Source organism: Artibeus jamaicensis, unplaced genomic scaffold (genome assembly GCF_021234435.1).
Source record: "Artibeus jamaicensis isolate MK-2021 breed Jamaican fruit bat unplaced genomic scaffold, CSHL_Jam_final contig_2817, whole genome shotgun sequence".
Taxonomy (NCBI): Eukaryota; Metazoa; Chordata; class Mammalia; order Chiroptera; family Phyllostomidae; genus Artibeus; species Artibeus jamaicensis.
In genome coordinates, this window is record NW_026521624.1 from 30,604 (window position 1) to 44,055 (window position 13,452).

Sequence of the window (13,452 nt, forward strand, 5' to 3'; positions counted from 1 at the left end):
ACGTGACCCCAACCTAACCAGAGGAATCTGAGAAATGTGCACAAGCTTCTGAAATATTGATGAGCACACTGTCCCATATGAACAGATATGATGCAGGGAAGAGCCAAAGGCTAAATACTAATAGGCTTCCTACTGGTACACCTACACACTATCTCCGAGATACATGCCTACTAAGACATTGCCTACTCAGCACTTTTTTGTTAAAAAACTTGTTTATAAAGAATGTATTTGTTGTTTTGGTTAAATTATCAGCTAAAGATTATATTACCCAATGAAATATGAGTGCAAAAAAAAATAATTGTCTCTACAACACTGTCACTGAAAGGGAAGACTCTGACCCTCTTATTAAAAAGACTCTTCCAGCCTGGGTGCCAGTGTGACCACATGGAACTATAAGAATGTCCCATAATATAGTCTGTCACTTCCTCTCATAATAGGGCTTATGTTTCAACTAGAAAAGTCAGGTCTCAATGTCTCCCTAAGCTCTGGGTCTGGTTCAGTATCCAGCCCTGCCTTTTGTCTTTGCAGGCTCAAAAGAAAGTTCAGAAGACAATGGGCCCAAGAATGCCTAGTTCTCCATTCTCACTTCATCCAGGAGAGAGAAGGGGCTTCCATTGGCTCCTCAGGCCCAATGAGTGGGTGAGAGAGCAGAGAAGAGGAGGTGCCTGCTCCTCAATGACATGGCCTCCCATGCCCTGAAGATAAGCTCCCAGAGACTGAGATGGAGACCAGCTTTCAGTGCTGGGCTCACGTCATGGGAGCTTCAGCGTGTAGCAACCTCCTTGACCCTGGAAAGAGAACATCATTAGGAGTCAACAGGCCACTGTCCACTGGCAAGGAAAGCTCTATCCTCTGAGAATTCTAGCTCAGCAGTGCCACCAGGTGACGACTGTGCAGGAGACAAGGGATGAGATGAGTGATAAGTGTGAGTCAGCATCACCGACAATGTGCACTAGAAGCAGAGGAAACTGCCCTTTTATCTCCTGGGGTTCACAGGAAACAAACTGCCCCTTATGCCACCCCACTGTCTTGGGGGTTGGAGTCATTTACAGCATCACTAAGATCTGGAGGGTCCAATCCATGTTCCTACTAAGGGGGGAGAATGAACATAGGGCTGACTATCTGCGTCCCATGTATTTACATGATGATGTTTTTAAGGGGTGTGCATGTTACTCAGACGTGGTCAATCATAATCCTTCCTAAAATTGTTCAAAGTTTGGTAGACATTCTAGAAACACAACAGAGACAGACACACACATACACAGAAACAAAGATAAGTTGTGAGGTGATGAGAGAAATGCAGAAAATAGAGAGGGATGTGAAAAGAACCACAGAAAGGTCAAAAGATGCGGGGTAAATAGTGACAAAGGTGAAGCTAGAGAAAAACAGGGAGACAGAGGTGCAATGAAAGAGTGAGAGACACAGAGATGCAGGGACAGAGAGATACAATAAAAAATATGCAGGAACAAAGAGATAAAGTGGCACAGACAGAGATATAACAGGAGGAAAAGAGACGAAGACCTCACTGAATATCTGGGTCTACTCTCTTCTGAAATCACCTTGGCCCCAGGACTCCTTGCAACATGGACAAAACTAAATTTCAGATGGGTTTCAATCATTTAGAACCCCCAAAATATTGCTTTTATTGCTGGTTATACTTTTCCAAAACTAAAAATTGACTTTAACCAATGTGAGTTGCCAAGATATATTTGAAACATCAGTTTGGATCTTTGTGACACCGGAGGCCGCCCAATCTGTGCCCAGGTAATTCCACTCTGCTGACGGACACACCTCTGACAGAGCTGGAAGAGGGGCCGGCACATCCTAGGCCACTGCCCTGAGCGTCAGTGCCAAAGAGCCAGGAAGGATGATTGAATTGATTTCTATCTCCTCTGCCCATATTTTTTGTTTGTCCACTTATTTTGTTTTTATATGCCACATATAAATGGATCACAAGGTATTTTTTGCTCTCTGTGTGACATGTTTCACTAGGGATAATACCCTCTAGACAAACCACATGCAAATGACAAGATTTTACTACTTTTTATTCTGAAAATACTCCTCTGTGTGTGTGTGTGATAGTCCATTTTTTTCTACCCATTCATCTAATGATGGATATCTAAGGAGTATCGATATCTTGGCTGTTATTAGTATTGCTGCAATGAACATAGGGTACATATAGATTTTACTATTAGTGGTTTTGTTTTCGTGAGATACATACCCAGAAATGGAATTATTAGATCATATGGCAGCTTAATTTATAATTTTTGAGGAATCTGTGGACTGTTTCCCATTAGTGGCTGCACTAATTTACAACCCTACCAACAGTGTATGGCGATTCTCTTTTCTCCACATCCTCACAAGCACTTGTCCTAAAGTTTTAAAATTTGTTCTTATATTTTATTGTTTATTTTATTACAGTTTTTCCCCTCCTCTGCTCACTTTTCACATGGCTCCCCAAGGTGCCTCCAGTCTCCCTCAAGGAACAAAATATGTTCCTTTCATTCTGCAGTAGCTTCCCTCCTCCCTCCAGCTAAGAAGTCTCGGTATACAGACAACACATAACATGTTTAATTATGATAAAAGCTCTACAGTCAGGTAAAGGCTTTAACATGCTTCTCCTGAACAGTCTGTGGGAGGAAATAGAAACAACAACAAAAAAAGCCTCAGGACTTTGAGTAGGTTCGGCCGGCAGCCCAGAGGCACAGACCCCAGGGTCACAGGAGCGACCCAGCAACTGTGTGGGAGTCGCTGTAGGACACTGATCTCAGAGGGGGACGGGCTGACAGGCAGCGGGAGTTCTGGGCAGGGGCAAGCAGGCATTGCAGAAGGAACAGCCAATCCCAGTCAAAGTATCCTCAGGAGTCAGCTCAGGAGCCCTGTGAAGGAGAGAGTGACCGGCACCCTGAGCACATTCCCTCTCCCCTCCCCTCAGGGTCCCTGCAGCATCAGAGGAAGCTGAGGTCTGGGGCACAGGGTCATCACCGCCCCCAGTGTCTGTGTGAAGGTGAAACCAACGGAAAGGACATGCCCTTCGGCTCCACACAGACGTGCAGAAAGCAGGGGAACAGCTGCCATTCCTTGGGGGTGGGGATATTTGAGCACTTCAGTCTTTTTAAGCAAATTTAATAACTAACCTTCCTTCTACCATTAGTAGCCTCTTGCAGTCACTTATAAATGCCCCCAGGCAGTAACCACCAACATGGGGCACAAAGTGGGCATCGTCCGGGTGTCTAACACCCAAGATGTGATTCTGGCTCCAAGTTTCACAGAAAGACGCCACCCGAGTTAAGCCCTGGTTCTGCCTAACAAACCCCGGGGCCTCTTTCAGAAACTGAGTGAACCTCTCCCCTGACTGTCGATCCTGTGACAGGGAATAAACCATGCGCCTGTCCTCACCCCACACACACACCCTCCCCCCGCACCACTGAGTCAGAGCAGAAACAGTACCTGCTGGTGGAGGCCCGTGAGATCCTACAAAAGGAAGTTACACAAAGAAAGGTCTCATTACACAAGCAACCAGTGTCCCACCCTCCCAAAGGGAAATGAGATGAACGACTAATTCGAAATTTTATTTTCTCCCTACCTATTGGCCACAAGGCCATAGCTGTCACAAGCTAAAATCCCCAAATGAATGAACGTCACTGGAAGGAAGGGAGGGCAATGCTCTGAGGAAAGGGGCCAGTGAGGCAATGATGAACTCTACGTTCTAAGACACACACCACCAGTCCTGTCTGTGGCAGGGCTGCCTTTCGACCAGTGGAATCAGAGTCCAAAGCCTCCCCTAGGCTGTTCTGTCTCCTCCCACCACCAGCTGAGCCACCTTCCTTCCATGTCAGGAGGTAAGACACCTAGAAGCAGGGACCTTCCTCAAGAGAGGGTCTCAGTCACAGCTCATCTGCCCCCCTTCCCCAGAGTTCCTTACCCTTCTGTTTCCTCTGGCGAATGAAAAGGCCCAGGAAGATCAGCCCCAGCACGAAGCCCCCGACGCCACTCAGCATCTTGCTCTGGGCAGACTCAGACTGCGCCCCTGGGTAGCAGAGTCTGAGGTCAACATTTGTTTCCACACCCACTGTGGCCCTTTGGGAAACCTAAAGTCCAGCCTGAGGTACAGAAGGTGGAGGTACCAGGGGAAACCTAGTTCTCCATTCTGACCACCCCTAGGGGAGGGACCAGCCAATAAATCCTTGGACACCACAGGTGGGTGAGAGAGGGGGGGAAGCAGATCCCTGCTCTCTGAGACACATCCTTAACCTTGGACACTGAGACCCAGTCACCAGCTGCAAGAGTCAACCCTTCAGAGCTCTCAGGGCTGCGCTCTGGGACCAAGGTGTGCAGAGTGGCCTCCCTAGTGTCTGGAAAGACCAGGAATCTTCTGGTGCTAGGCCATGGCTCTCCCATCCTACGATGTCCAGCTCAGCAGTGACATCAGGGACAGGGGATGAGATGAGATGGGCAGGGGAAGCTCTGTTTGCTCTCTGTCCTGTGGGCCCACAGTGAAAGGAGGCAAAGTGTCCCTTACTCCACTCCACTGTGATGGGGCTCTGGCGGCTGGGGTGCTCCACGTGGCAGGTGTAGACATCTCCTCGCTGGGGGGTCATTTCCAGCATCACGAGGATCTGGAAGGTCCAGTCCCCATTCCTAATGAGGGGGGTGGACACAATGCCGGCTGTCTCTTCTTGGTTGTTCCGGAACCACCGAACTTTGACCTGGCCTGGATAGAAATCTGTCACCGAGCAGACCAGCATGTTGTGGTGGTTCAGAGCCTCCGTCTTGGACAGGGAGACGGTCACTGTAGGTTCCACTGAGGGGAGAACAGGCCGGAAGAGACAACAGGCAGGGTCTCAGGCAAAGAAACCTGAAACCATTTTTATTCAACAATTTAATGACGTCAATTTATTTACTTCAAAACTCCAGCTCTGTTGCACCATTTGCTGAGCTTTTCTAAGAAATTACATCCTGCCTTACACCACTGAAGGTGGTTTTGGTTTTTCAGAAACAATTTCTTCCTCAGACTTTGCACTTACAAATTCTAAATCAAGGTCCCAGTCAAGAAGAGTTTAGTTTAATGCATTAAGCAAAATAGCACAAAATCATTAATAAAGTCAATTTTTAAGGCTCTACTTACCATCTATTTTCTATTGAGTGGATGGCTGCTAAGAACATTTATTCATTAGTCTCACAAAGGTTTTCTGAGCTCGCACCGAGCTAGTTGGCGTGTCAGACACACAAGGACAAGTGACAGTCCCTACTGGGAGGAGGCCCAGGATTAGGGGCAGTCGCTTAGGAAATCAGAATTCAGATGAATAATAATTTGAGACCAAAAAGTCAAAACATAATACGACGACTGCGATCTTTTAGCCCGTGTGCACCGGCCGACGGCAGCTGCGAGGTCGGCTCATCCGGAGACGGGCCCCGCCAGGGCCGGGGGCGGCCGGACTTGGGGGCACCGGGCACCGCTCCTGATCCGCCGGGTCCCCGCGGCCCGGCTCCGCCCCACAGGCCACGCGAGCGCGACGCTCACCTCGCTGGTGCGAGACCCTGGCCTCGTCCATCGGGTAGTTGTGTCTGCACACCGTGTCCAGCTCGGCCCGCGTCCGCTCCATGAAGTCCTTGTCCCGGTTCCACTTCTCGGCGTCCGGCCGCCCCAGCTCGGTCACCGCGCGGAACTGCCCCACGTCGCTGTCGAAGCGCACGATCTCCTCCCCGTTGTAGATTTCTCTGCGCAGGTACCGCACCCGCTGCGTCCCGTTGGTGAAATGACACTCAGCCTTAGGCTGGTGCACGAAGTCCCCTGCGGGAACCGCCCCGGTCAGCCCGCCCACCCGGGACCCTCCGGGGCCCCGAAGGAACGGCCGCGCGTGGGGAGCGGACGGCGCTGCGACCTGCGGCCCCGCCTGAGCCGGACACCCGGGCGACCTCACCTCCACCCCCGTCCTCAGAGAAGCGGGGCGTTGTCACGGGAAACCCCACTTTCCTTAGAGCCCCGGGGGCCTCAGAGACCAGTGCCCACACATGCAGGCGCGTGCAAGGGAAGCAGTGACGGAAAGGTCTGGAATTGAGCCTGTTCTCGTCCCGACAGGCATCTTTCCGGGCCCCTGAAAGTGCCTCCCTCCCCCTGCACCGCCGCTGCAAGGGGCAGACACCTCCGCACTCTTAGAAAGTAACATTGATTTGCATAGCTAAATTTTGCATGCTCTCTGATTTGCATGCTCTCTGATAGCTAATGATATTGAGCATCTCTTCATGTGTCTCTGAATGTTCTGTATGTCCTCCTTGGAGAATTGTTTGTTCAAGTCCTTTTCCCATTTTCTAATTGGGTTGGGTGTCTTCTTAGAGTGGAGTCGTGTAAGTTCTTTGTATATTTTAGAGATTAAACCTTTGTCTGAGGTATCATTGGCAAATATGTTTTCCCATACAGTTGGTTGTCTTGCTAATTTAATACTGTTTTCTTTAGCCATGCAGAAGCTTTTTATTTTGATGAGATCCCATTTGTTTATTCTTTCCTTTACATTCCTTGCTCTAGGGGACATATCAGTAAAGAAGTTGCTGCGTGAAATATCTGAGATTTTCTTGCCAATGTTCTCCTCTAGGACTTTAATGGTGTTATGTACTTGAAAAATAACTAAATAAAATTTAAAAAAAAAAAAAAAGTAACATTGATTCGTGCAAAGAGCACGGGCTTCCAATTACGTAAATTAGACTCCAGTTAAACGGTGCCAATTCCCCGCTTGGCCAGGTTACCTAGAGCGGCTGTAGCATAACTGCAGTTGTGTACAAGGAAGATGGTGATACCTACACAGGGGGTGCTGGGAAGACTGACGGAATTTACGTGAAGATGGAGTCCTGGGTCTGAAACTAATGGTTTCTCTCTGTGTTCTATTCCCCTCTTCACATTCTCCTTTCTCTTAAATTCAGTCCACCATCAACACGAGACTCTGAATCACTCCACTTACTATTTGACCCTAAATCAGTGGACCGGGAGTTGAGACTCCCTCTCTGTCGTTGCCGAGTCAGCCAGCTGCACTCAGGTCCCCAGAGGTCACCTCCAGAGCCCTCCTCTGGGACTCGGGGCTGTGGGGGCCTTTCCCTCAAATCTGAGACCAGAGACCCCTGCTGCCACATTTCCCCAACTCAGGATCCCTTAGTACTGGGATGGCCAAAAAGTCCCTATGGTTCTTTCCATGAAATAAAAGACATTTTTCATTTCACCAATAACTATTGATTTGGATATTTTGAGTGTGTCAGCTATCTCCTGCCATTGGCTGCTAGTGGGTAGAGGGCATTGGTGCTGCTAACCATCTTCCCATGCATAAGACGGCCCCACAGCAAAGAATTATTTGGCCGAAATGTCAATAGTACCCAGAAACTTCTCAAACCACTTTTGACATGTTTGATCAGTCACAGCACATTCTCCATACACTTTATAAATCTTTTTTTGCATTTCAGTTATGTTTTTACCTTTCTTCAAATAATAAAACATAATATACCAAAAATGTTCCATATGTTCTTCTATCTGCAATATTAAAATGGATGTACAAAAATTCACCAATTAAAAATTTTTAAATGCATGCTGATATGACAGTGTCACAATACAATCTAACAAAATTCTTTTGAAACAAGTAAAAGACAACTAAGCAGTACCAGAGTCATCATAAGGGAAAAAACTAAACAAACTTTTGGTCACCGCAATATTTAGTCCAGACAAGACCTTGGGGGACCCTGAAAGGACAAATCCTGTTGTGTCTTCTTTGGAGAAATTCTTACCTTCAAAAATAACCCCTTTTCCTATCACTGGTAGCGGATGCACACCAACTCCTCCCTCCCATTATAACATCCCCAGGCTTGAGCTGGTGGATGGCCATTGTCCTCATTTTCACATTCAAAGGTGAAAGAGAGAATGTAACATAGCTATCTTTCCTGAAGAGAGGAAATGAGTGATAAAAGGTTGTATTCTCAGGTCATAGTCAACCCACACCCCAGCCCAAGGGTCCCTCAGAGCCTGGTCCCCAGGCTGGTGGCTCTGGGGAGCAGCTGCTCTCAAGTGGAGAGTCTGCCCTCAGTCACCGGAGCACTCAGCACCACCAGCATCACCATCGCAGCTGCTGTCCAGAGGCCTCTGAGGATCCGCGGAGCCATTTTCCCAGACAAAACTGAGAACAAAGGAAAAACTAATGGTAGTGAACACAGCTCCTCCTGATGACTCTGAGGTAGACTTCAGAGAATAAAAACCTGTGAAAGTGTCCATGCAAGGTGGGATTGGAGGGTCCCCAGGAAAGGAACCAATCAGCACTGCAGCTGAAGGCCCTTATCTGTCTCTGGGCAGATTTTTTTTTTTAATGAAGCTTCTTTACCCAATGCCTGGAACCAAGTCTTCATCAAACTGCACTCAAGATTTTCTCTGTTATAGAAGCTCTAAGATTGAATGCCTTAGGGGTTTACAGAACCAAAAGAGAAAAATGACTCAAGTAGACATCTTTGTGATATTTAGTTAAAACCTATAGTTCTTATACTTGAGTTTTTTAGTGGGGCAAAGAAAGTGGGGATCATAGAGGAGAGAAAATTATTGCCACGGAGATATTCCCTTCTATTACCTTAAACACTCCAGGGGCCTTAATTTGTGGTGGGAAGAGCGGAGCTCCGAGAGGAAGCGGTGCGGGGCCGCAGCTCTACCTCAGATGCACTTCATGAGAGTCAGCAAATTACTGCTCAACCTCTTTTTGCCTTGGGCTTCTCTGGAAAATGTGGATCATGTTTCATGCATTTTACATGTATAGCTTCTTACATACAAACTTACCAGTAACATCACTGGTTAATGTCACAGTGTCTCTCTCTCCTGTCATGTTAACTGTTAGTAATGTCACAAACAAACGACACCCAGCCCTGCTGGCAAGTGATTCTTCATAATGAAATAATTTATTGCATTTATGCTCTTTGAATGAAAGTATTCGAAAGTTAAGTTAGTTTTTCTCTTTTTTTTGGACGGAAAAGGGCATTGTTGGCATGTTTGTTTGCTTGTTCTTGATGCGGCCTATTGCAAGCTCTTAAAACTCTCCACATGAGGTTTTCTCAGCCTGCAGGTGGAGCAGGCCACAAGGGCTGGGGGGTTCACGGTCCTGGGAGTATATCTGTTGGCCAATGAAAGGTGGGAATCAGGTGATAATACCCCTGCTCTGTCACTTATCAAAGGGGATAACTCTGAGGTGGGTTCTACATTGAAGTTGATTTTTCTCTTAGAAGCACGTCAGCTGCTTAAATCCTCCCTGAACCATGAAACAGGTTCATCAGATGTCAGCAAAGGCACAATCCACAACCATTCTCAACGTTCAGACACAGTCACCTTCGGTTTCCAGAGCAGGGAGCAAAAAGATGTGGAGAAGCATTCTCAACTCAAGAATGAGGGTAGAAGCATAAAGGCCGAACATCCATCCAACTCACACCTGGAATAGGGTTTGGGGACAAGAAAGAATGGTCAGAGAAAGTACTTGAAGGTACCTTAGTTTCTTCAACCTTCACCTCAGGGTCCCTCAGAATAACAGAAGCCTCTGGTCCATTCCCCCGCCACGCCCCTCCCTGGTCCTAAAGGGAAAATTCGTCACTTCTGTTCTGGGGCTCTGCAGTGGAGGCTGCGTCACACCTGGGTATTCCCTGTCTCACTGGGCTCTTCACACAGACTTCTCTACTAGCAACAAAAGTGTCTCCTTAGACTCCTTTTTCTGATTGGCTGAAATCTCATCTGAAAGGCCCTGGTTTGGACATCTTCCAGCTGCTTGTCCTGACCCCGTCAGTGTTCTCTACATTTTCTAGAGTTCCCTAGACTGTCATTGTCCTGGCTACATTCTTCGGTGCAGCCACTGCTGGCCTGGTCTGAGAGGAAGGCCACTCAGACAGACATCCCCGCTCCTAGCACCTCACCTGAATCACCTCACTGGCACAAAGGCAGGGATCTTTGGAGGAGGGCAGTGTGTGCCCATGTGGGTAGACAATGGAATAAAGAAACAGTCATGAGCATGAGTGAAGGTACAGTGCTGAGACTCCCCCAGGGGACATCCTCTGTTCCCTCAGTGGAAGATTCAAGGTGTGGACTCCTTTTTTGTGGAATCCAGGGAGGAATCATCTTCCCTGGTCAGCATTCCTTGGAATCTGTGTGTGGTCAGTGCATTAACCATGAACATAATAATTACTTTGTCACCTGAATCGCCAACCAGGACCCCATTTTCCATTCACTTCAGTAATCAAGAAACATTGCTATTTTAAAGGATTCTGTGACCTCTTTAATGTCCATGGTAATGTAATTAGAAATACTGGTCCCAGATTATTATTTCCTTTTATTAAAAATTTAGCAAGCATTTATCCCGACATTTTTCTAAATCTTTAAAAAGCTACTCACATATGTTCCCGTGTGATCCACCAGGTAACCAGTCAGATGAAGTCTCCATGACTACTCATATAAAGTCGGTCCTTTCTCTTTACACAAAATTATCACTTTAGATAATCTGAAAAAGAGTCAAATTAGTAGCACAGTGACCGAGGATAAAATATGTTAGCTCTGAGAGACTTCATTTTGCCTCACCTGTAGAAAGCATGCACACCTCACAGGACACAGTCAGGACCCGGCACAATGTGGAAAACTCTGCAACCTGTGCTAAGCTTCATACATGTGAGTTCTAATATAATAGTAGTGAGTTCGTCGGGGTTTTTTTAATATCATTGATAAAGACAGCAAAGTATTCTTGTTATTTTACATCTCTGTCCACATAATGGAATTACTATGATTTTGAGCCCCTACCCCTTACCCCTCATTACAGAGGGAAAGTGGGGGAAGCACATCAGATGTGTTTGATCACGAACCCCTGCCTTTCCTTCTCTGTAGTGATAAGAGTATCCCTGCACAGAACTGCCACTCAGTTATAATTTCAGATCTCAGAACATGGTCCTCCTTTCAGTGAGCTCACAAATGTGGAAATTTGAGTGCAAAACAGAGTCATAACACAGACTGATGAGAGGAGAACAAAGTGAGGGCAGCTCTGTGAGCATGTGGGCTATTGAGGCAGAGAGTCCAGGACCACAGGTCACCCATCATGATGAGATTTAGAGGGAGAGGAACTGGCTGCTCCTTGTTGTAGCTGCTGCCAAATCTCTAAAGCCACGTCCTGACCATGGGCTGAGTGCCTCGTATTTCCCACCCCATGATCGGGGTCCCCTGCATCTCAGCACTGACACATCCGTGCAGCCTTGTTCCCAATAGCTTTTTCCCCTTTCGCAAAAACCCAGCAGGTACCAGACAGTGGGTACTGTCACTTAACAAAATTTTATGCCTCTAAAGAGGCAAGATCCTTGGTTTCAAAGAAGAAACTACAAGAATCCTGCCTTCCAGGAGTTCACACGTGGGGAGGGAAATATATGTGGGGAAAAATAAACAAGATGAAAGTTTGCAGCAGCCACTAAAGGGAAGGGCACATGTGCTGACTAAAGACAATGTTGAAAGTTCAGGGACACAGAACTATAAATTAATAATGGTGCCCACTGGTTCAGTGATTTTTTTGTCTTGCAAAAGGGTTGGTAACATGGGACTAGGAATATGAGTATTATTTGTGGATTAACCAAAATAATAATTTTTCAAGATGAGGAGGATGGGGAATTGATGGTGTAAAGGTCAAAACAGGACTGAGACAAGACTTTCCAGGTGCGCTTCTCAGAGCAAGTGATGGCTCGGCTGATAAATGGCCATTCCAGGCAAAAACAAAACAAAAACACCACACACACTTATCTAACTGCAGACAGGGAAGTTTGGCAAGACTTTGGGGCTACAAGCGTTGGCAGGGTAGGGGATGGAGGGAAGAACTCACATCGTGTCGTTTGGTATGCTTAGATTCAGGTACAGTGGGATTCAAGTATTCTGGTCTTCCTAAGGTTTGACAGCAGCACCGTTGAAATTCACCTAATTTTTCTTCCCAGTATGAAAGAGAAAATAGAGGTAATTTAAGCAGAGAAGTGTCAAGACATGGCTTTCTGTTCATAAAGCCACCTAGGAATCAGTGTGGAGGGAACTTTTTTGAAAGGGGCTGTAGATTACTCTGTGTGATTCAAAAAAGATCCAGGTTAATTGGAGGAACCCAATCCACCAAAAAACTGGTTCACTAAGAAATTAACTTGCCAATGGCCAGTTTGCTAAATTTACTACAGTTACTAACGCACCCCAAATTCATTTCTCTTTTATATCTCTAAAGTTGTTTAAAATATGCTAAACCACAGTTGGAGGTTCGGAAATGTATTAGAGGGCTGAGAATCACACCCTCCCCCACAAGTTTCTGGGGCCCTCTTCCTCTGCCCCCCCCCCCGCCCCATTCTCTTGTTCTACAGGACTCCACTCCATCTTCCTACCAGCAAGCAGCCCAGATTCTGCTAGACTTTATAACAAGTGCATTTATAAACACAAAATGAAAACTGGACAATCACAATTCACTTAAAATTTCAGAAGTTGTTTAAAATGCTTTGAATGTAAATTGAAATTATAATTTTACTTAAAAATATGTTTTGGATGAATTTGATATCTAGTATAAATTGATCCTTCAGAGAAATTAGCAAAAGAGACTTTGAATTGTTAACATTTATAAAAATTAAGTGTAACTTTTAAAAATAAATTATACCAATATAGATTAAAATAAAGAAAATTTTCTTTCTGAAATGCTGACATTTTTGTAATGTTCACTGGACAATTAATAAATAAATTCAACTATTCCTCAAGCAAAGTTTTGGTAAATTGCTAACCTTACTGAATCTGGTCTGTATATCAGTCAACAAACCGATTTATGGGCTAATTTGTAAGACACGTCCCTGCGAGTGCACAGGAGCCTCTAACCACAAGTTGTTTTTATCCAATTCTTGTTTCTGGACCGGACTTCTCAAACATATGACCATAGAAAGCCCCAGACGTGTGAGAAAGCTAAGAGAAAAAGGAAGGAAGCTGGGATTTGTACCCAGGCACTTTCCAGCATTGGTTCCATTCCATCGGTGTGCACAGAGGTCGGACCCCTCCTGCAGTCTCACCCACCCTCTCCTGTTCCCATGCTCTGCCACCTTTGATCAGTAACTGACCACATAGGCATACGGCACACCCTTTCGCCAGTTGGTCAATGATTTTGATTCAGATGAGCAGGTCTGCATGGGACCTGGAAAAATGGATCAAGTGGGAGCAACCTGAGAGTGCAGGTTTGTAGAATTTAACCCTTTGGAGAATCGAGAAACACTGCTCACTCACAGGCTGGTCTGGACATCATGACTGAATGTTCCAACTCTGCCCACACCCTCACTCCTGACCCTCTGATCCACGGGCCCTTTATGCTCCCCATGGGACCCTGTGCCTTTCTAAACCCATCATCTCTTTCCCCAGAATCCCTGGTTCCAACCCATTCTCAGAGAAGAGAGAGACACCAGTCTGCAGAGGTTGAC

The 13,452-nt window shown here is 46.3% G+C and overlaps 1 protein-coding gene across 1 annotated transcript; it reads right to left on the reverse strand.

Moving 5' to 3' along the window:
• Positions 1-2,373: 2,373 nt before the first annotated feature.
• On the reverse strand, positions 2,374-5,957 carry LOC119038537 (rano class II histocompatibility antigen, A beta chain-like; the record flags this gene model as incomplete). Its single annotated transcript, XM_053662789.1, has 5 exons — positions 2,374-2,879; positions 3,451-3,474; positions 3,926-4,030; positions 4,523-4,804; positions 5,525-5,957. Coding segments are annotated over 5 exons (858 nt in total), but the record flags the coding sequence as incomplete, so codon positions are not given.
• Between the last annotated feature and the right edge of the window lie 7,495 nt (positions 5,958-13,452).